General features: G+C 34.0%; 2 protein-coding genes across 2 annotated transcripts; both read right to left on the bottom strand.

The window, feature by feature from the left end:
• Positions 1–4,881: 4,881 nt before the first annotated feature.
• On the bottom strand, positions 4,882–5,965 carry LOC133706082 (zinc finger protein GIS3-like). The gene has a single exon (XM_062131609.1). It carries the CDS (start codon positions 5,707–5,709, stop codon positions 4,972–4,974), a length of 738 nt encoding a protein of 245 aa, XP_061987593.1. The 5' UTR covers positions 5,710–5,965; the 3' UTR covers positions 4,882–4,971.
• Positions 5,966–14,969: 9,004 nt separating this feature from the next.
• On the bottom strand, positions 14,970–22,578 carry LOC133705589 (chaperone protein dnaJ 15-like). The gene is made up of 12 exons (XM_062130878.1): positions 22,503–22,578; positions 21,957–22,233; positions 20,762–20,885; positions 20,097–20,179; positions 19,811–19,922; positions 19,626–19,730; positions 19,446–19,496; positions 16,720–16,809; positions 16,496–16,604; positions 16,263–16,411; positions 16,124–16,177; positions 14,970–15,500 (listed from the first exon to the last, which is right to left on the bottom strand). Exons 2-12 carry the CDS (start codon positions 22,088–22,090, stop codon positions 15,288–15,290), a joined length of 1,224 nt encoding a protein of 407 aa, XP_061986862.1. The 5' UTR covers positions 22,091–22,233; positions 22,503–22,578; the 3' UTR covers positions 14,970–15,287.
• Between the last annotated feature and the right edge of the window lie 1,205 nt (positions 22,579–23,783).

Genomic DNA, 23,783 nt, shown 5'->3' with positions numbered 1-23,783 from the left:
ATTATTTTAATATTTTTATAAATAAAAATTACTTTAAAAAACAATCATAACGAGAATCTCTCAAACATATTAATCTCAAACATATTTCATGTAGAAAAAAGAAGTTAAAAGGACTCAATAAGAGAGAGAGAAAGAGAGGAGTTAATCAAATAAATCCAGCTAGCACCGAACCATACCACATCAGTTCAATTTGGTTTTCCAATGAATTCGGTTCTGGCTTGATTTAAATTAATCATAGCTACCTGCTATTGAGAGATGGGAAATCTTGGATTGGAACCCCTAAGTTGTTGCTGTAAGGCCCACCTTGCATCATGTCCTTTTGAATTTAGATAGAAGTAAGGTGCCGGAATTATCATAGAAAGAGTTAAGACCCATCACAATCCTCAGGCCCCCACTTTCCCTTGTAGAAAGTAGAAACTGAAGCCCCTCGCTTATGAGCTGCATCTTCTTGACACACACACACACACATATATATATGTTAGCTTGGACTTTTTTGGTTTCACCTCCATCCATATGGAATCCTGACAGCATCTATCTCATTCAGACGGAAGCACAAAAGGTAAAAAGGATTAGTTCGAACTACAGGGCCGGCTCCTAGGTGGTTCGCAAGATTTCCGAGAGAAAGCAGCATGAACAGACGTGAATGATAATTAGAAATGAATGGTAGTTGAAAGAGTAAAGTAGGTCATGTGTGTTGGAAGACTTTGTTTGAAAAGGCGGTGAGATTGGACCTTTAAATTAAAAGTTGTATGCTTGGTGGTATGATTTTTCTCCTCGAATGCGTACAGTGCTGTTCCTGATCAATCAATTCCTAGGAAAAAACTGATAGTCAAGCTACTTACCAAACCTATCGTAGAGTCCATGCGCCTGTCAATTAATTGGTCGGGATCCCAGGAAATTTGAGGAGGTCCTTGGAAATTTGAGGAGCTAGCTAGTGGCATAGTTCAAACTTGTTAGCAACACCAAAAGCTGTCTCTCATTCATGACATGTAATAATGTTTAATAATACCTTAAATATTACAGTATGCTGTGGCTTGGGAGAGTAGCAATGAGGAATCATAGTGTTTCATCTCTTATGTTATTAACAATCAAGGATGATGGCTCCATCTGTCCATTTATATGTATTCGGATTTCTTTTCACCAGCTAATCTCTTTCCTTTTAATTGTACCAACTTAGACCTAAATTAAGGACTTAGTCTTCGATAATTAATCTTTTTATCAACACTTCTGGTCCAGACTGATTAGCCTGTTTTGAATAGGACTATTAATTTTAGAACAGAGGGTGCCATTATGAAATTTATCAGGAATATATACATTTAAAAATAAATTAAACCAATAATGGCAATATAGTAGTAATGAATTCTAATTTTGGGGTGTAAAATGTAGATATTCTCTGAAACAAGACTTAAATTCAAGGGTAGATTTAAGAGTTTTGGAAGTTTCCGAACCAACATAAAAACTGTGTCGTTTTGGGATCCTTTTATTTTACATGCATTTGGCTTTTCTGAACAAATAATCTTTAAAATAGATCTTGGCACAAAGTAATTGTTTTTGTTTTTACAAACGAATTCATTCAGGCTTTTATTTAATTAATAGAAACAGTTTTTTTCAAATTTAACTTAATTTTATATATTGAATGGCGTTTTCATCATAAAAAGATGACAACGTACGGGGGTATTTAAAAAATTAATAGAGAGAAAGGATTGTGATTTATATATATGGGCTTGATAGTACGTAGGACTTCGGGGACCTATCCAATAAATCCTCCAACATAGAAGGATCAATTAATCGATTAACCCTAGAATAAAAGCACTCATTCACACAACTTGAGTTTGATCTAACACACCTGATCAATCCCATGAAATACCAGCCATTAAAATATTCTCATGGAATTAAAATTCTCTTTGAGATGTAGACTTCGGTCGCTTCCCAATCATCCATCAATGATGTTTAATTAAATTGTATGTTTAAGGTAGCAAACATACTGAAAATGAGAAGTGACATGAAATCGGGTAAGGTTTGAATTATTGCCACCCCAGCAAAGCAATCACAGTTCTAAAGGCTAGACAAAGCTATATGGTTGTTAATTTAATAAAAAAAATTAAAAAAAAAATTGATTACGTGTGGTATTAATCCACCATAGTATTTGAAGTCTTTTTCTAGAAAAAGCAAAAATATATAGATGCTTAACCTGTCATATTAACCAGGATCACGTTATGATATTGTGATTTCAAAGGAGTTATTTTCCTTAAGAATTATCGAGTATAATTAACAATATTGACAAAAATGAGATTTGAGTCCTAATTATTGAACCTCTTAGAACGATAAGTATCAATACAAGATGATGAGTTCACTTAAATCTATCCGATAACATTAATTGAAATCTTGAAGGAATAAGGCATTAAAACGAATCAAATGATCAAATGTTGAAAGTTTAAATATCCCAATTTCCTCTCGTTTATTTATTTCATTTTTTTTTTATGAAATGGCTTGTATGATTAAATACAATATTGTTCCATGGTCCTACAGTCTTTTTTTATTGATGAACTATTTATGCATCGGATCGTTTTAGAGCGGTCAATCACGTTTCAATATTCAAACCACTTAAGCTAGATATCTCCAAAAATCGGATCCTGGTGACTGGGATATGTATTGAGAAGCTACATAAATATATATATTGCAGCAGCTTGACTAGAGCATGGTGATAAAGGAATGAAATGATAGTTTTAAGCTTATTTTGGGTTTTAATATGTCCAAGTTCATATATTCAAATAGTTTTCCCTCTTGTGACAAGTCTTGGAGGAAGGGATCTTGATTGGTTACCGAGGAAATGCAAGTCGACATCAGTCTTTAAGGTCATCAATTAATGAAGCAGGAGCTCGGGGTCCAATCCCCAGCTCGTATTATGTTTTAAATGCAAAGTCATGATCTTGTGGGAATGGGTTTAATTTTCTTTGCTCCTGCACTAAATAGCCACTAGGAGTTGTTCCTTTTGGAAATGTAGCCATGTATGTCAAAAGGGTCTAAAGAATAAACTTTTTGTTAGTGCACAAGTTTTCAAATGCATTATTACGTCTGCTTGCTCTTCTTTTCAATATAATACCCCAAAGCACTGACGTTTCAAGCAACCAAATTCAGTCCCCTCCTTGGAATATTCCGGTCCAATTCACCATCCCCCATGTTCTACGTGACCTATCACGATTTTTATTAGTTATATTCGCGGCCAAATTAATGGTTGCTGCTACTATAAATTTTAATTACTAGCCAAAGTTAGCCTCATTCATGCATCCCTGAGTGTTTGATTTCTGTTTTTACATGCCTATCGAAAGTACATTCCACTTTAAAAATAATAAATTAATAATTTTAATGTTTTTTTAATAGTTTTAATGTAATGTGCTAATATTAAAAATAAAAAAATATAAATAAAAAATCATTTTAATGTATTTTTAAATAAAAAATATTTTTAAAAAATATCCAACATCACAACTAAATAACCGACCTTGTGATTATACACGTTCATACTTTAAAATTATGCATTAATCACTTTTGCACCGAAATAGAAAGGGTGCATTTTGAAGATGAGCACCTGCATGACCTTTACCGACCGTTTGCATAAATTGTTTGAAAAATTGGTGGAAACCCTAGCTAGAATGATGCTTTAGGGAGGGGTTTGCGTTATCCTGTCTGTCTCAGTGGTTCCATGTAAGCTTTGTTTTATCCACAAGCTTCGCTTCAAACTGTTGATATGTCATTAATAAGAGGCCATGCTTCTTGTTAAAAGAAATGGCGGATAAAACAAGATCTCAAGGCAATAATTCGAAGCTAATATTGTCGGCATCCGGCACCAAGGAATATTATTTCCTTTTTTTTATTATTTAATCTTGGTTAGAGGTTCAGATCTCCCCCACACTCCAAATCAAATGTGAATATGACTACCAGCTGTGTAGAAAATCTTGGGGCTACGAGAGTGATTGGTCCCAAGTTGCATCACTCACAAGTCCAAGAACAGAGGGTACTTGACATGAGGCCCTAACTAAAAACCTGTGCATAATCAAAACTAGCTCTTCGGAGACTAGACTGTCTCCATGCAATAATGTTTCTTCTTTGATTCTTCCTACTAAGAATTTTGATGCTTCTCCTTTCACATTGCAAGCCAAAGGCCATTTATTGAACTTGTTTTTTAGTGCCAGTGGATAAAGCAAGCAAGGAGATGCGAGAATCTGCCTATCTCATATCATTAAATATCAATAAATCACAAGGGAAAAAATAAAATAAGGGTTTCTATTACTCCAAAAAGAGACAATTGGGGAGTGGTGCAGTCAATTCCATTTATTTGCTAATTGAAATGGATGCCTAATTTATTCATTAATAATGACTCTCTCTCTCTCTCTCTCTCTCTCTCTCTCTCTCTCTCGCACATATATAATTCAGCGAAGCTTACATCCATGGAAAGGAAAATAGGGAAGGGCTCGATGGAATGAATGCGCCGGTGTTGGGAAAAAGTTTGACTTTAACAAGTTTGAAAAACTTCGCTCGTGCCTCTTGATTCCAAATATTTTGTACCCTAATAAGTAATAATTGAGCAAGCATGCTAGACTTATCAATGTCAATCAGAGCCCGCTTAACCTAAAATTACTTGGAATGGCTCAAAACTTTCACTCCAACAATAAATATTTAATAAAAGAGTTTAATAAAAAATAAAATTTATTTACCAATTAAATACAGATTATCCAATACCCCATTTATCTATCGGACATACTTGCAAGGATAAAAATAAAGTACTTCTTGATTTTTTTTTTGCTAAAGCTAGCGAATCAATTATAAATTAAACCAGTTAGCAACGAGAAGAATGGTGAGGAAGAAATGTCTGATCTTGTGAGATAAATCATCAGAAAAATAAATAAATAAAACTTGAAAATGTACAAATATCCGTCCTGAAAAATATATCCCAGGTCACTCCTAGAAAACAAATCATGGCCCAGCTGGAGAAAGACTAAGATGCAAGTCCAGGCTCAATTTATCATCAAAGCTAGGTCCACCATCACTTTTAGAGAACCTGCTCAATGATGTAGGCCCATTCAGATCACCAATGACCCTGCTAATATGGGCCCTACTTTGCACTTGCTGGTATGGCCCACTAGCACTAGAGGCCAATCCAAAATCTCCTACACCACCACCATACGTTAAGCTCCCTACACCCCTCCCACCCACCCCCCTAGGAAACACACTCCCATGTGAAACATGAAACGGTGGTGCCGCCCGAGGCAAGTAAACCCACGACTGAGAAGCCTCCGGGACCACAACCTGGCCTGCTGCCTGGGCCAGGAGGTGCGGAGGAGGAGCGAAGGCAGAGATCATAGGGTTTCTACCAAAGGAAACGGCAGCTGCAGCTGCGTTTCTTGTGGCTTGCATTTGAGCTCGTTTGAGTTGTTGTCTTTCTTTTTTGTGTGCGTTTTGGTGGCCACCAAGGGCTTGTGAGTTTGCAAATTCCCTAGAGCAGTATTGACACTCGTATTTCCTACTGTCTCCTGTAGCTGTCGCTGTAGCGAAAGAGGACGAGTCCGGAGTATTACGAGAAGATGACTTGAGAGAACTCGAGTATGTTGTAGCCATTAGTTCTTCGTCTTCTGAGACGTTGAAGCCGAATAGTTTTAATCGTGTAGACGTAGTGGTTGAGTTGTGTTTTGTTTCGTAGTCCAGCTCTGCCATTTTTAGCTAGGCAAACAAAGTCAGAGAGATTTCTTTACTTTGTAGAGAGACGGATCAGAGAGGGGTGTGGGGAATGAGGGTGTGAAGCATAAGGCAAGCTGTTGCATGAGTGGGGTGTATATATACAAGATTAAAAAAAAAAGCTTGAGAAAAAAGTACTGTAGTATACAATAGAGAAATATAGAGAGATGGTTGCGGACATCCCAAGGAGAAGAAATTGTGTGATGGTATTTTGGGAACACGAACCAAGAGCACTCGGGACCCAAAAGGATTGCACTTGTCTCGACCAAATTTTTCTCTTTCTATTACATAACACCAAGGTTTTGTTAACTTTTAGGGCTAAATTGCAAGAATGCCCTTTGTGGGGGCAATGCAAAACAATATTATTAGCCCTATTACTTCATGATTAATTAAACATGATAATGCTAATTAAATAGCATATTTTATAAAATCTATAATTATATATATTAAATACACATTAAAATCTCTTAGATTTCACGAATTCTCTTTTAGTTTTTCATGACACTTGAAATTTTCAGTATTATTTAATGTTTTTATTTTTGTTATAAATAAATTACTTATCTTGTATTCTAAATATTCAGAAAAATATTAAAAAGAAATTATGATTTTTTTTATAAATTGAATACGTATATTCTTACTTGTTTTTTATTTTTTTAATATGTTATTAGCATGATCACTCTACTTAATTTATACTAAAATCTTGACACGCATGAACTCTCTCTCATGTAATATTGTTTGTATCAATTTTAGTATATTTTTTTATCTTTTCATTATTGTCCATGCTTTATGAAATATATTTGGCTTTGTAACTTATTTTGACAATTTTTTCTTTTTATCTGTCAAAATTTAAAATTCCTGAAAAACTAGTATTATAAATTTATGAAGAATTAAATAAACTAAATACAGTTATTGAAGAATTAGTATTTATAAAGAACTGAATAACAATCTTAAAAGACTGTTTTTTTCTTTTATATTCATGATTTGATTTAATAAGTTGTTTCTTTTCTTAAAAGATAATATTGAATCTGACAAAACTTGAATTTATGGCTCTTGGTATATCTAGTTTGTGGGTTATTAAAGTTAAATTAGATTGGCGGCTCGGGTTTTTTTTATTTGATCTTCCAATATTTTTTTCACTTTCAAGGAGATTTTTTTGACTTTTTAAAAGTAACATAGGTTACCTCAGATTTTTTTTTTATCTTTTTTGTATCTATCTCTTTTAAAACATTTTTTTTCAATTATATTAAATTAATTTATTTTATCATTCAACATTAAATTGGTCTGGTATTGCCTCAGTTTTTTGGTGCTATTTGTCATATCTTGCTCTTTAAAGAATAAATTTTTTAATTAAATTAATTTTTCTCACCCTTCAACATTGAATTTATTTTTATATTGAGCTTTTTAATTGAGCCTATATTTGGAATTTAACACTTTGTGACTTTAAGAGATTAATCTTGGTTTAAAAGGTTCGTCTAGATTTACCTGGTTTTTATCGCCTTTTTTTAGCGTTTTTTTTTTTCATCCTTGCATGTTTTCTTACTTTTTTTTCAAATCCTATGGGATTTTTCATTAAAAAAAAACAAACATGTTACCATCAAGTATTTTTCATGATTTGTTCTAATTACTTTTGGGATTCAGGTCGGCTTAAACCCCGAGTTTCCTTAGTCATGAGTCAACTTGTCAGACAAGTATTTTGAACATCAAATATTGTATTATGATTTTTTTTAATTTGGTGCTCACTTGCTTGATTTTTTTTATTCTAAAGTCTTTTGTAAATTTGTGGACTTAGGAATTTTTAATTTTATCATTCAATTCAATATTTGATGGTATTTTAGGTTTTGGTTCTTTATTTTTTGTTTTTAAATTTTAATTCTTTCACCTTTATAAAATTTTAATTTGTTTTTGATTTCATCGTTAAATCTACAATCTTGATTTTTTTTTTCAATTTCATTGCTCGGGTTTGCTGGTATTTTTTTTATTGATTTTTTTCCTGATTTCATCTTCACTAATATTTTTTTCATTTTCTTTTTATGATGCGGAGCTGTTATTAAAAAAAAAATACATTTACAGCACTTAATTATTGTTTTCTATGCTTAAAAAAAATCAGATGGATTCGCAGACAAGCTATCTAGTTATCTTCCAAGACAATAAGACTCCGTAGCACCCCCCTCGAGCCAAGATTATCATGCACATAGAGATTCCTCGGAGTATGTTTTTGCTCTATTGAAGTTCTGCAACGAGCGAGGAAACTTATTATTGATGATGAAAACTGTGATTTTTGCTCTATATAAGATTATTAGGTTAGGAAACTGTGCACAGATGATCTGGACCACTAGCTTTCAATTCAGTGATGATGAAAAGTATAGTTAAGGAGACCAATTACAAGTTAACAAATTGGTTCGATCAACTATGCATAGACTTTTAATTTATTGGCTATACTTAACACTCAACTCCCATAGTGGACAAGTCCTAAGTAACCACTTCGTACGTGGCACATGTACCATAATTTCTACTATATATATATATATATATATATATATAATGTTGATGCCGTCCGTCTTCTCCATCACTTTGATTAAACATTCTTTAAAGAAAATGTGCACTTAATTATAACCATATCGTTAATCATCTTTTAAGGATCTGGCACTTTTGTAATCTTAATTTATTGCCATCAAATGAATTCAGTGGAACGAACCCCAATGAGACATCGCGAAGACCATGTCTCTGCTTCCTGACTGATCATATCACAACTTCTAAATATCAAAATGCCCAAATTTTGCAAAACATAACTCCCCCTCTCGCCGTTGACATGTCTTTTGTTTCCATTTTTAGCCCTTTGGCCCATCTTTCTTCCTCTCAAGTCCAAAGCTACTGCATGCCTTGGCTCGATCTCAGGAGCCGAGACGCACACCCAACCAGCCACCACCACCACCCGCCGCCCACCATACTCACTTTCAAAAGTCAAAACACTGACCCTTGCATGCAACATATTAAATACATGCATCATAGGATCCATGTCGTAAAACAACTAGATACATTCAAGATCTAAGTAACACCATATATCAAAGTCCCACACTAATCACTTCTTCATGGCCCACGTGTCACCATCTCACTTGTCCTGCATATATAGCATTACATGCGCATGTTTCACATGATATATACATATAACTTTTTCTCTCACTGTTGTGTCTCCGCTCTCAGCCCTCAGCCCTATCTGTCTCTATCTCTCTACCCTCACTTATAATGGTGGTGGAAGTTTTTTTAGTGAATTGAAGTCAACATGAGAAGCTGGAGATTTAGCTTTAGGTTTAGCTAGTTGCTTTAACTTATTTGAGAGGGCAAGCATACTGTATACGTGTGTGTGTGTGTGTGTGTGTGTGTGTGTGTGTGTGTAACAAATAAACAAGAAACTTCACGGGACTGGCTAGGTGGGTGAAAAATCAAATATGAATTGAACGAAGATGAATGTTCAGGTGCTTAATTACAACTATATATCATGTGGCCCTGTCATTACGTGCTAATGTTAAGGATGTTTGCGTGATTGACGTTGAAATCTTCATTGCTATATTGTTTTATTTATTCCAGAGAGATCTCTCCGAATCTCAATAAGAAAGTACCGTTTGTATGAGGTTAACTTTTTTTCTAACTAGCTATTGAGAAAAAAATCGTTTTGTTAATTAAATAATTCTTATTTTTTACATTGAATTTCATGTATAATTTTGTGTTTTAAACTTAATTTAATTTTATAGAAACTAAAATCATCTGTTTTTATTTTATTTTATATATAAAAATCTATCCTATAATAATTAAAACTACAACAGGGAGAGGGAGGGAGAGAGAGAGAGAGAGAGATTTATCTAATTTGTCTAATAACCCACTTGAATGAGAGCATAAATAAATTTTTTTTTACTGACTTTAAAATAGATATTGTTGTAAAGATCTTTAGAGATACGTGTGGGCATGGAAAACTTATTTTTCACTACAAAATATAAGTTATATAAATCCGTGCATGTGTTTTACTTGTAAGAGAAACCAAAAGGTCAAGTCATCATGATCAACGGTTGTTATGTGCATGGCGCCTTTGTCGACTCCTTCTCTCCTTTTTTAAATTAAACCAAGGATTCCTTTTCATCTTATCGAGTTTATAATTAACTACTGAGATACATAGAAGGCTTAGGATCTGATGGGATAGTTGTGATGACCCGTTGGTGAATAGTTCTACGTGGGGCCCGCTATGCTTAATGAAATCCCTAAAACGGGGCTTAAATGTTCGTTTGAGGACATTAAGAAGATTTAAATATAATTATAATATAGATAGATTGGAATCTCTATTAGCTTAGAATAATGGTTCCTAGACCTGTTCATCTTTGCTTGTGTTTAGTAATATGATATTTTTTAATTAAAAATATTTTTTATTTTTAATATCATCACATCAAAACCATTAAAAAAACACATAATAATTAATTTCATATTTTATAAATAAAATATATATTTTAAAAACATCTAACTATACACTAGCTAAGCATGATAATAGATCCAATGATGTCTTTTCAGGGTCTTTCTTAATCCCGGGAAGGTTAAGGTTAGAAAAAAACCAGAGGTTGGACCACTAACTAAACAACCCACACCCCCCCCCCCCATAGCTAATTAGGTTAGGGTTCCAACTCACAAGCTAACAGGTGAATCTAGTTTATTCAAAATAATGATATTTTAATTTATTAAAAAAAATCAGATGATATCGTCTTGGACACTAAGAAAACTTAAATGATATTAATATAGATAAAAAAAAGTTTTTAAAAAATATTCTAATGAAGTTAATAACTACGAATAAAGGACAAACCCTAAAATAAATAAATTATTTAGGCCTAACAAAAGCATGAATAATAGAGAGAAGATGCGCGGAAGGGAGGAGGGAGGCCGCCTTGGTTAAGGAAGGGATTATATATATGAATTGTCAAGATGGGTGGGTTAGCACAGGCACAAGGATTTCTCCACTGATGGAGGGTGACGCATGTGAGGGTAAATCTAATTGGTCTCTCCCCCCCTCTTTGAACAAACTTTTGGTGGGACACACCTAGGATGGGGCCCACATGGGTGCCGATGGGCCCACATGAGAGAGTCTTAAGCAGCAGTAGGGCCTGGGCCTTAGGTAGCTAGGGTGGTGAAAGAATTGTCCAATCAGACCTCTTCCCTCATCAACATCTGTCCTCTTCCTTCTTCGTTGATGGCTTACACCTTCCAATATAAAAAACACTTTTAGGGGTCTTAATCATGCTTACTGATTGAAGGGATGCCGATATTATCATATAAGATCACCCGAATCATGTAGATGGCCCACCAAAGTAGTGCTTATCGAAGAAAATTAACCAATGAGTCAATATAAAATACATTATTAGCGAAGGATTATTTCAGACATGATCCTATCATGTTAGAACTCCATTAACTTTCTAATCATCCTTGTTCCCTTTCGCAACCATTACTTTGGAAGCATCCATAAAGGATAAAAAGATAGACCCAATGTGACTTGGTTTTCAAGTTGGAAATCCCCTTTCATGGATATGTTCATACCTTTATTCTTTCCTTTCCTTTTTTTCAAACAATCCCAAACATTGCGGGTACGATTTAAATACGATTATTTGTTTGGTATTGCGGTGTAGTAGTATTGTTTTTTAAATTATTTTAATTTTTTTCTAGTTTTAATTTCCTTTTATATTTCTGAATCATTTGAATGAATTCATATTAAAAATAAAAAATATTATTTTAATATAAAAAAAAAACAACATGTAACACACACACACACACACTCTTAATTCTTGACGCATCACCATCAACCCTTCCATGTATTCCAAGTGATGCTACCTACCTCATTTAAAAACTAGGTAGGAAAAGTAGGAGTGTGGTTGAGTGGAGTTAGCTTTATGTCATGTGAGGTGACCCTTTCTTCGCCTATCTTACTAAAACCAAATTTAAAAATTAATCATACTGTTAACATGATATTAAGCACTTATGCTTCGACTATCGTCTAGAATGGCTGCCGTTTTAAGGAAATAAATGATTGCTATATGAATCCCATCAAGCTTTTGTGTCTGATTTTCGTTCTTTTTTTTTTTTTTTTTGGTCTAGGAAATAGAAGCCAGTGAAATAAGTTTGGAAGTAGAGAGCTTCGGTCAATCAGTGAGATAAAATAAATGTGCTCTGGTTTCTGAAAAAGCAAGACACTAGACGCCTACACAAACACACCAATATATAGCATCCAGCCCAAAGCCATGGGGCTGGGAAGCATCAGCACATGACATGACAAGAACTTAGAGTTCATCAGTTAATTCTTTTATATTAAAGTTTTTGTCCCTTGTATTTTGTAGTAATTAGTCTATGCGCAATTCCCGCTACTTAAATAAATAATCACACTTATATAGCATGGTCCATCTATTACAATGTGCCCACGTTGTACTTGTGAAATAGAATTATCATGTTGTATCATCAAAAGGAGCAAGTGGGGAATTTAGATTGCATTTACTTTTTTTTTTTTTAAGAAACGAAAAATTTAAAAAACGATAATTTTTTTCTTGAAACGCATGTTTTTTTATTTTTTTAAGAAAATTGGAAAACATGTCATTAGTTGTTTCTCAATTTCTTCATTATATTAATTAAAAATAAGGATCTTGTTTGATTTACCTAATATTTTATGGTCATTCATTTTAGCATTTTCAATTTTTAAGTCAAATAAGTCTTTTGTTTTCTATTCTGAAAAAAAAACATATTTCCTTATTTTCTATAAAGAGTATTTTTTTTTAAAAAAAAATAGAGATAGTAAACACAACCTTATGTTACTAATTTCAAGGCTAAATTTATAAGTTTGATAAATTAATTGTACCAACCACCTTAAAATCTGGTAAATAACAAAGCTTCTCTTATCTTAGGTTAGAGTACAATACTCTTAATCTAAGAGTAACCCATCCAATTAAAATAAAACGTTAATGAGAGATCGTTGTTTGATCCACATGCCTTGTTTGTCTTTGTGGGCTTTATATATATATATATTTCGCAGACTATACTGTTCATGTGTTAAAGATTTATGTTGCCTAAAATAAGCGACGGTAGCCGCTAGCTTATAAAGCCCCGAAAGAGATTGGTCTCCATTTATAATTAGTAAATTCTTTTTTTTTTGTTAGTTTTCTATCTTTTCAAAAAAATTCTACGAAAAAAGGCTTGGATCAGTTGCCAGCAAATGCAAATTCTCATACCACGTGTAAAAAGGCAACAAGAAATTCAGAAACCTACACAAGACTGAATCAGGGAATCTATCTTAATAAATATTGGATTTCATCGAGTTCTTTGCTATAACTTATAAGTTTATGAGTGCGCTTGTGGGACTTGGTCTCTAAATACGGGTTCAACAGAAGAAAAAAAAAAAAAAAAACACAAAGGAAGATGGGTTCAAGCAGTTCATAACTGTCCTGTGTGCTTATTATAACAAATACCCTCACGTACCCTTAAACAATCCTTGAGCACTCGAGGAATCTGTCTGTTTGAAAAATCCAAGTAGATACAAGAATCCAACCACAGCTGCAAATTGGTTTTTAATTCAACACGTACAGGTCGAGACAAGAAGTTTGATGTTATGGAGTTCATGTTCGTTGTGTTGTGCGCATAAAGTCATGTTTCTATACTGTTTGTCTTAAACAGATAACCTAAGATGGTCCTGTTCTACGTATTACTCCATGATCATCGCAGATTATTTTTTAATTTATACCGAGAGTAAATTATAACTTAGTCTCTGTATATATGTGTTTAATTAGTCATTTGACCATTTTCGACTGTCAAATCAGTAACAAAAATAGGCGCCAGATAGGGATTTGAGCAATAGAATTGGAGGTATTTAGATATAAATTGAAGAGATAATACTTAAGTTGATTCTAAACCATTTGTTTCTTAAGATTAATGTAGCAACTAAGCTTATAACATTCTCTCTTCTCTGGGCTTAACTGGCTCTGGCTATACACACGGAGTGCCCCCTCTCCAATCCCTAAATTTGCGTGCATTCCTAATTCTGAATTTAATAACTTCTAGAAAAATCCTGAATCACAATTATTGGGATGTCTCTTTGAGAACGCATCGACCTCGACATTTAAACCAACCTTAAGGCAATCATATGACGTGCCAAGCTCAATACATCTCATGTTGCTAACCTTCCATCAATGAAAATGATATCGATTGATTTTTTTCCTTATAATGGCATTCGTAGACTTTTTAAATATGCTTTTATATGACAAGTGTACCTTATTTCGTCGAAGTTTCCCCCGGATTATTTTGTCAGAAAAAAAAGTTCGTCATCAATTTAACTGTTATATACAAAACGCTTTCCTGACGAAAATAAGATATCTCGTTGGGAAAGACATCACTTGACGACATTTCACAGATTAAGTAAAGCCATTTCTGGTGCCGGCAAGAAATTCCGCCCATAAGTACTATAAATTGGCAGCGGAAGTTCGTTGTCAAGGCATCGCTGATGAAATTTCATTCCTGTTGCTTTTCCATATAAAATAGTACAATTTTGTGTTTTCACAATTGTTTCAGAATCACACCGTCATATTTTTATTTTTTTTTGGTAACCTGGGATGTCCAGACCAGTTTACGCGCACCACAACTAATTCTCAGACCCACTAAACACCCTGCAAGTTCAGTAGGCATGTAAAACACCGCGAGGGTGACAGACGTGCACGCTAGGACTCGAATCCAGGTGACAGAGACAAGAAAACCTTACCTCTGCCGCTGGGCTACAAGCCCTGGTGCATCACACCGTCATATTTGTTTGTACTAGTGATGAGAGGAGAATTTTTCCGACATATACAAATGTTTTAAATACAATGTCACAGAAAACGCCTGCAGATGGTCTTCATCCGAGGAAATATATAATATATTTATTCAGAAGTAAGAACATGATTGAAGTAGTTGAACATCTAGTCACTGGTCAGATACAAGTGGATGATAAAATCGTCATTTATGTTTAGATAAATTATGAAAAATCATTCCTGTATATATATAACATAATAACTAAAAATAAAAAGAAGTAAAACCAACTTACTTCGGCTCTGTTCAGCAATCTATATTTTTTTAAAAAAAATATTTTTTTAGTTTTAAAATATTTTTTAAATTTTTTAAAATTTTTTATCCTAATATCAAAAATAAATTTTTAAAAATAAAAAAATATTTTAATATAACTCCAAACAAAAAAACAATTTGATAAAAAAGGGTTTTATTTCACTGGATGCAGTACAACAAATGTTCAGGTTTTACATGAACTAGGAAGATGGGCGAATTTGAACTAAAACTATACATACTGTTACATACAAACTATGAAAATTACAGATACATATCAGAAAAAGCCATTAATAAACCACCTCAGTAAAACCTAAAGAGGGAAAAAATATCAAACAAAAAGTATAAGGCGCAAGTCTCTGCGTGCTAAGTGGATGATCCAAGTACTTCAATCCAATAATGGATATCCAGTCAAATCCCTCGAAACAATACAAAATCATCTAAATACCTTTTGAAGTCTACTTCTTTTCGGACCCTTTAAGGCTCAAGTTGAACCATTTCTTTTTGGATGATTTATCCTTTCCATCAGAGATTCCATCTTCCACTGGACTCCCGGCTTTTGAATCATCACCAAGAAGTTTGCTCGTACTTCCATTACTTAAGTAGCTCACCGTCCTGGTTACGGTGAAAGAGGCATGTATGCTATCCCGCTGTTTCAGCAGCTCATCTACCTGCAGCAACCAAAATGATGAGGTCAGCCAAACAAAAAGGACCTCTACCCTTGGCATAAAGTGTGACCAGAAGATACAGAGCCAGAGTAATCTATGCCAGCTATGATTCAACCATGATAAAGAAAACAATACTTGAGTTCCGTTATCACAGATATCAAATACTAATTTGGCAGGGAAAACAGATTTAAGCAGAAAGCTTTTCAGAACTTGCAGGCAGCAAGAAGTTGTAGACTGTTTACGCGGTGGACCTCATAAACAAACATAGTCGAGGTGCGCGCAAGCTAGTCCGGACACCCACATTAAACTAAAAAAAAAAAGAAGCTACCATCACTTAATATTCCTTATTGTGAAACATTTCGCCTTTCATTTATCATATAACATATCTTTTCTGAAGCAAGTAAAGAGGACATCTAAGGTAAATGTTGCAGTATGACGAGATGATCTTGTTCTCCTCTTGCAAATAACCCAGCTCCAGAAAACAATTCAGAGCAAATCTACAATACATAGAATACGTATATGCATGCACAAGTATAGCAGTTGCATTTTATTAAGTTAGAAGGCAGATATTGCAAACATGTAGAAAAACACCATCTGACAAGAGACATCGAGGTTTCATAACATACAGATTGCTTTTCCTGGCTGTATCTGTTGGTTACTTCCTGGAAGCGTGCCAAAGCCTACAAAACATCGTAAGTGAATTTCAAGGACATGTGGGCATCAGCAAATAGTGATAGAAGGCACATCAATAGAAGCAGATTCTACCTTTCTGTACTCTGTCTCAAATTGGCGTAGCTCATTTCTTTTTCTAAGAATTTGAGCCTCAACATCCTTGAGCTTCTCTGTGGTATCTTCATATGTCTTTGAACAAAGTGCCTCAATTGTGTAGCTAGCAGTCTTGAAAAAATTATCTCCTGACAAAATTCAGTGAATGTCAGAGCGATATAAATTCTGCAAGACAGCTAATCCATACTCAAAAGACACAAAATAATTCCAACCATAAACTGCGAATATATGAGTCCCAGCTTTCAGTTCTGAAACTTCACAAGGTTGAAGACCTTCCAACCTTCTAAAGAAAGCAGCATCGGGATCCTTAGCTATAGCTAACTGCAGCACCATTGTGTAGAAAAAGATCACTTCAGCCACATAAGAGAAAAAAAGTAATATCCACCAAAGTAAAATGACAAGGAAAAAAATTATGTAACAGGATGGAACCTCATACCGCATTCACAGTTGAATCCATTCTGTACACTTGAAAATGTAAGAAATACATCCCTACGGATGTCACCTTGCCAGTCTTCTCACTATCTTCCTGTACAGAGATGGTAATATAGTTAGTTTTGCGGAATCCACAAGTGAGTCAATAGAGATGTGATGATTATGACACCACTAGATTGTGACTGATTTCAATTCACATACATGTCCAAGTGGCCCAAGCAAATACGCTAGGGCGATAACATTTTCCAGGGAGCACATTATCATAAGAAATGGAAATTTCATAAATCCTAACAGTTGTTAAATGCTAGGATGAGATGTCGTTGATACCAAGGTAATCATGGAACTCAAATTGAACATCCTGGGAAATCTGAAATGAATAAGCAATATCTTTGCATTTGAACAACTAAAATAAGTGCATAAGAAATGAGGCAACTACAATCTAGTTACCAAACTCGTGATGTTTGAGATAATATGCTCCTCATATCCTTATTTAGAAAGACAAGAAATTTCTAGATTTTCCTCATTAAATTACACACAAGTCCAAATGCAAGATAAAATAGTAGCGTTAAACAGCAGGTAAGGGATGTAAAGGGACAAGGCTAATGAAATGTTTGCCAGAACCAAGATCAGTTCATCATATGACATGAAGTCCTAGGCACTCTGATACCTGAAATTGTCAAAAGAGAAAGTAAATGGAGAGACATAAAACAATAAAGATACAGGAAGTTTGGCACCTGTGTAGCAACACTTATATGCTATCTATTCTCTCTCTGGATTATAATCACAAAGCAGCTTGACAAACTCACTTGACCACAAAGCAATTAAGCTTGACCCAAAAAACTGATCAAACTAAGCATGTACCGTTCAACACAGAGGAAATGCTAAGCCAAACTTTTTCAAAGATATTTATAATCCTTAGTAAAGGATAAAGCCATCCCAAAAATCTCTAAACAGCCTTCAAATATATGCTACACTATCGGAAGGTGGTGGTTGAGATCAAATGTTTCAGTCTAAACCAATTTTTTGGGAAGAATATTGCCTTTTTTCCTGTTAGCCATTTCTTTTACTTGACTAAGCCTCAATTTGAAACTTCCAACATAAAGAATTTCACCCTAAATATCAAAGGTCATTCAGCAGCAAAATGCAACAAACATTATTAGAAAAAAGTATCACTGCAAAAGAAAGAACATCAAAACAATTATGAAGATATGCCCAAGTCATCTGATAGAAGGAGCTCATCACCAAATGTTCAAGCCACAATTATCTTCCTGACTAAGAGAGTGCCATTCACACATGTCCAAGAAAATTTTATAATGATCAACACCTTTATCATCCACAAGTTAGTACTACCATTTAATGAACCCCCACATCCTCCTTTGGGGTGCTTCCTGATGCTCTCATAATTAATCAGATAGGAGAGAGATGAACTAGATTGTAAGTACAACCCTTTTGGCTTCCAAGGAGTATACATGAGGTAAACACTCTTTTGGCACATTTCTTTTCCTCACTGATTGCTAAGAGAAGAGCCAAAAAGAATATATGTTGAGGGAAAAAAACAATCCATTAAATTCAATAAGGAATCACCTCTTAGCCAAGAGCTCAAGGAATCCAATAATCCATTGAATTCAATCTGTGATTTTCTTAAGGTGAATCGTAATATGCAACCTCTGATGCATGTTGTCCACACAATCTCAAAGCTTTATAAAGACACTTTCAAGGCTCACTTTCACCACCATAAAATCAAGTAGCTATGAGTCGTTCGCTAAAAGCCCCACATCAATCCACCATTACATGTCAGCAATACTACTAGTCTTTTTGGGAATGTGGTTGCAGTTGCTTTTCAAAGTGTTTTTCGTGTCAAAATGCATCAAAATGATTTTTTTTTGTTTTTTAAAAAGTATTTTTGAGATCAGCGCATCAAAACGATCCAAAACACAAAAAAAAATATTAATTTTTAACAAAAAAAATTTAGGGAATGCGGTGCGGTTCCCAAACGGAGTCTACATAACAGCAAGACAGGAAATCCATATACAGAGGATAACCCTATGGTTGGTACAACTTGCCCAATAAACAACTTTGAACTTCTAACTTCGTTAGGAAGCTATATGTTCCTCTCTGTTTCTTCTTTCCTCTCTTCTCTCCACATCTCTGACTCTTCTTTAAATCTCTCTTTTCATCTTATTATATAAATTATTTACTATTTGTTAGTTTGAAAAAGTATAATCTGTTTTGGTATATTTACTGGTGAGAAAGGATTAAAAATTAACTTTTGCTGCCTGAAACTACAAAATTACATTATTATGCTTGCAAAAATTGAGATTCAAAACCTCAAAGGGTGCCTTTTAAGTGGTTGGAAATTGATATTCATAGAATTTGAAGAGTTGTTTTGGAACTTGGATGGTTTAATAGGTAGTAACTGGAAAAAAAAAAGTCATAACAACAAGCCCTCATCATAAGAATAAGCAAAATTGCCATCCAAAGTCATGGTAAGCAGTAAAGATATGGCAATAAACAAACAAAATGTTGTCATACCATGAATAAAGATACAAAACTTCATTCATGCTTACTTTATGGAGAAATATGGCAATTAAAGCTAAAACAGCACAAAAGTTCTCTAAGCTTTCATTCATAATTTTATCAAATAACACAACAGTCCAAAACTTTAAAGATTTTTTTTCCTTTAAGAAATACAAACTATAAACATGAAGGAGTGCAAGAAAATAATAGTACCTGTAAGGCCAAACCATAGCCACCATTAGCTTCTTGCTCAAAATAAAGCAACTGCAAATCAAGAAATGCAATACAAAGCTTGTTATATTTGCATAAAGAACAGTAGTGGAAGCAGATATAAAGTGGTGGAGCATGGGACCAAAAACTCCTAATATTCATTGCACTTGGAACTCAAATAACCTTAAATTTGCTTTGTGCAGTTGAAGTTACTCTCACAACAATCCCTGCCTCAGCTTGTTGCTCATCTATTGTCACGCCAAAGAAGTGGGCACATTGTTTGTCCACCTGCAATTAAGCTCAAAACAGGTCAATAAAAATGAAAGAGTATGGTTATAACTTATACCAGACATAAACATCACAAGTACCTTCCCACTAACTGATGTACCAACAGGGAGGGGTCTGACTGTGACAGTTCCACTGAGAGCTTCTTCAAGAACATTAGCAGAAATTGTAGTCTTGATTGGGACACCAAGCTTGCTATACACAACAGAATAGGAAACTTAAAAACAGTTAAAAAAAACAATACGATAGCCAAGGAGCTGTAACTCAACTGGCATCAGTGTACCTTTCCCATCAAGAGGTCTTGGGTTCGAACCTCTCCTTTGAACCAAAAAAAGAACACAATATCCAAATACTTCCAACTCAAATTACCTGAATAATGCAGCAAACACAGTATTGACAGTTCCCAGATTTGACAAATCAATTTCCATGTCCACACTTTCAACATCCACAGCCTGATTAGAAATGATTATAGAAGTCCAAAAAATTAGGACAAGTCACCATAACTAAAACACATAACATGCAAACATTAAGAGGAGAGAAAATAAGATCAAATATCATTCCAGCTTGTATGAATTGACAAGTTAATAACTCTAGAGCGGGTTAACATGAAACATTATGTAGTGCAAAAAAATGCAATTATTCAGAACTGGCAGGACAAAGTAAATGAATGCCCAGACATCCCTTGAAAACCAGACGCACGCAAAGTGGGACTGCAAATATGGCCAAGAGAAAGCTATTACCAAGTTTATTTGTCGTGGTGCTGCACCTCTATTTATTGTTATCTTTTAGGTTTCACTGGTCATTCCTATTTTTGGTAATTTCAGCATTTTATAAAGTGTGCCGTAGCGATCCTGATTGATGTCTTTTATAACTCCCATAGGTTAGTTCCAGTTTAATGCGAACTGCACAAAAAGGCTAATCAAGCTACTCTATCCAGTATCATTTTTCACAACATGGAGCACTAAACATTTCGCATTGAAAATATAGTACAGAATTACAGAGACAGAGACAGAGAGGCAGCTACAAAAAAGCACCTCAAAACCTGCACTGTCATATTGCCTTCTCTTCTCAGGGTCAGATAATATACTGTAGGAATATGTAACCTCCTTGAAAAGCTCTGAAGCTTCAGGATTACTGGCATTTTTATCTGGATGATACCTGTCCAAGTATAATTCTTAGTTAACGCAAGATTGTAAGCAGGTTGAATCAATTTTGACCAACAACCTTGTCATTTAACAAATGATTACCATACAACAAAAATGGGATGTTATGCAACGAGCATGAAAGATCTTGCAAAAGAGAAGAATATATGGAATTTGCCAAAAAAAAATTCCACTTATCTAAAAGAGAATATAAGAAAGGATTTGATGATGAGATGTATAGATTCTCTTTCTCATGGAATTCCAAAGCATCTTTTCATTATCGCATTTTCTAAACAGTGAAAAGAATCTATAGGACTTTTTTATTATCTTATTCCATTTATATCATGTGGATATATAGATTCGAAATGTTAATCGAGTGGAACTCGATTTTCAATATATCTGAAAACACCGATAAGGGTCAACATGTACAATTTCTAAGGCCAAGCATTTTACAGTTAAAAGCAGCCTGGTACTCCGTTTTAGTAGAAGACGAAAGGAAATGAAGGCAAGAGGTGGGATGAAAAGGAAGGACCATTTGTAACTTGGTTCATTTGCCAGGATGGAAAAATCAAGGGAAAGCAATTTCATCAATTCATCGACCTCAATTTCCCACCTTTAATCAGGCTGATGGCCTGCATCTACGAAACCCATTTTGGATGATAGCATAAGACTGTAAGTAGAGCACACATTGGGACGCGATGACTCCCATAGCAACCAAACAGTCCCCACACAACATGAATGCATCATACTCATAGATTATTCAATTTATTCGCATGCTTAAAATGAAATTCCAGCTCATGGAGCTGCTATCTTTCCGCGGGGGGATCTGAAAATATACTGTTCATAAATCAGCTCCCACTGTTCTGATTCCAATTTTGTCACTTAATTATGCGATAGGAGCACCAACCCAACAACAAATTCGGTCGAGTAAATTTACATAATGCTGTATTCAAGCATGGTTCAAGGAAACAGATTTAGGTCAGAAATCGCAAACTAGCAGTGCCCATAATTAGCTCAGAAATCACATACAACAAGAAAATCCAAACAAAAAATTGAATAGTATAGTAGCAACAAAGAAAGGGCATACTTGAGAGCAAGTTTTCTATAAGCACTTTTAATCTCCTGATCAGTAGAATCCCTTGATACGGACAGCACTTCATAGGGGTCTTTTCTAAGGACTGGCGGCGGTGCTGATGTACTTTCTGTCCTCTTCGAATCCATCTCTCCACCAACTTGCCCTTCAGACTGTCTTCTCTTTTCTTCTTCTGCTCTTACGAATAAAATGCAAAAACTCTTCCCTCTTTCTTTGTATACAGTATTCAAGAGAGCGGGATTTACTTATTCTGCTTTGAATCTGCAAAAACCTAATTGATAAAAAGAAACGCAGAATTCAAGCAAAGTTTTGGATCCCTAATCAGTTTCTTTCTCTCTCGAGGAAAACGAAGGCGAAATTGCTAATATAAAAATAATAACAGGAATTACAAAAGATCCAGATACATTTAATGATAATAATAATAATAATAATAATAATAATCCTTTTCTATTTTTACTTCTGCTTCAATTCAATTACATTCGCTCATTGATTTTTATTATCTTTTTTTTCTTCTTCTTTGTAGTCGTATAGTAAGAGTACCTTTTGATACAAGAAGAGTCAGTTTTTACTATTTTTCCACAACAAACACGCAAGGTGCGCTATTGGATTAGTGAAATCTACCTATGGATATTTGAATACCACATTATTAATTAATTAAGTAATATTCTAATTAATTAACGTTCATGCAATAATACAGCACTATGTAAATGTCTTAAAACTTGTATAGAGGATGTAATTCTTCTTCCTTCCATGCAAGTTCTGTTGAAATTTTAAAAATATTACTGTAGATTTAAAATTTTATGTTTTTGTTATCTGAGATCTTAGTTGTAAAAAAAAAATGGAGTGAAATGAGATATGATGAAAGTTTAGTACTTTCATATACCTTTACAGCTCAAAATACGTTGAGAGGGATTGGCGTGCAATATGTATACACTAGTTGTATATTTGTGATTTATCGTGGATAATTTTTTTGATAAAAAAATAAAAAGATAATATTATTTTTAAATAAATTATTAATGATAAATTGGCATATATGCAAAGATTTCTTTACTTCTTAAGTAAAATTTTAAAAATCAAAGGATGTAGAGTAAAATAATACAATTTAATTTTACTACAATCCTACAAATATTTCACCAACTGGGCTATGATAAAAAACTAACTTAATTTGTCTACATCTCGATTAATTTTACGAATTCTAAAATTAACAATTATATATATTTTTAGTGGTCTTAAGATGATTTAAATTTGTGATTATTAAAAAACAAACTCAATATCTAATCAGTTTAACAACCTTTAAAGTTATTGTTGGTAGTATTATCAATATTAATAATGGTAGCAATCTTATTCATTTATACTTGGAAAAAGCCAATAATACCTCAAACAAGCCAATAATAATTAATTTACTGCACGGAAAAAGGAAAATATTCCTAATTCAAAAGCAAATAATTTTTCATGGGAAGAATAAAAGGTCATTTCACGGTAATGATGAAAAGACAAATACGAGAATGACTCAATTAATTTTTCTTACATTGTAGTTGTTTTGTTAATTAGCTTCGCTCTAAGGTGATCTCCTGCAGCTCCTTTGTTTATACAGGTGCATACCGCACACATAATGTGTTATTAATTAATTTTGTTATAGTTCTCCTACAAAAAAAAAAAGTTGTAAGAACAATATATTGTTTAAAGATGAACCCTGATTTGAGCTTTCTTTTCTTTGCAAAAATATCAAAGAATACGATTATGGCAGTGCTTTCACAAGATGCATGCACAATTTTGCATATCATAGGAAAAATGCACAACATGTAACTAATTGTACATCTG

Source organism: Populus nigra, chromosome 10 (assembly GCF_951802175.1).
Source record: "Populus nigra chromosome 10, ddPopNigr1.1, whole genome shotgun sequence".
Classification (NCBI taxonomy): Eukaryota; Viridiplantae; Streptophyta; class Magnoliopsida; order Malpighiales; family Salicaceae; genus Populus; species Populus nigra.
This window is presented reverse-complemented; position numbering and strand designations above follow the sequence as displayed.

Bases quoted from the DNA above. Each gene is read 5' to 3' on its own strand.
- LOC133705589 (XM_062130878.1), bottom strand. From the start codon at position 22,090: ATGGATTCGAAGAGGACAGAAAGTACATCAGCACCGCCGCCAGTCCTT. The intron at 20,886-21,956 runs GTATGCCCTTTC...ATACTTGGACAG, and splicing joins TATAGAAAACTTGCTCTCAA to GTATCATCCAGATAAAAATG. The intron at 16,605-16,719 runs GTATGAGGTTCC...ATGGTGCTGCAG, and splicing joins TGGATTCAACTGTGAATGCG to TTAGCTATAGCTAAGGATCC.
- LOC133706082 (XM_062131609.1), bottom strand. From the start codon at position 5,709: ATGGCAGAGCTGGACTACGAAACAAAACACAACTCAACCACTACGTCT.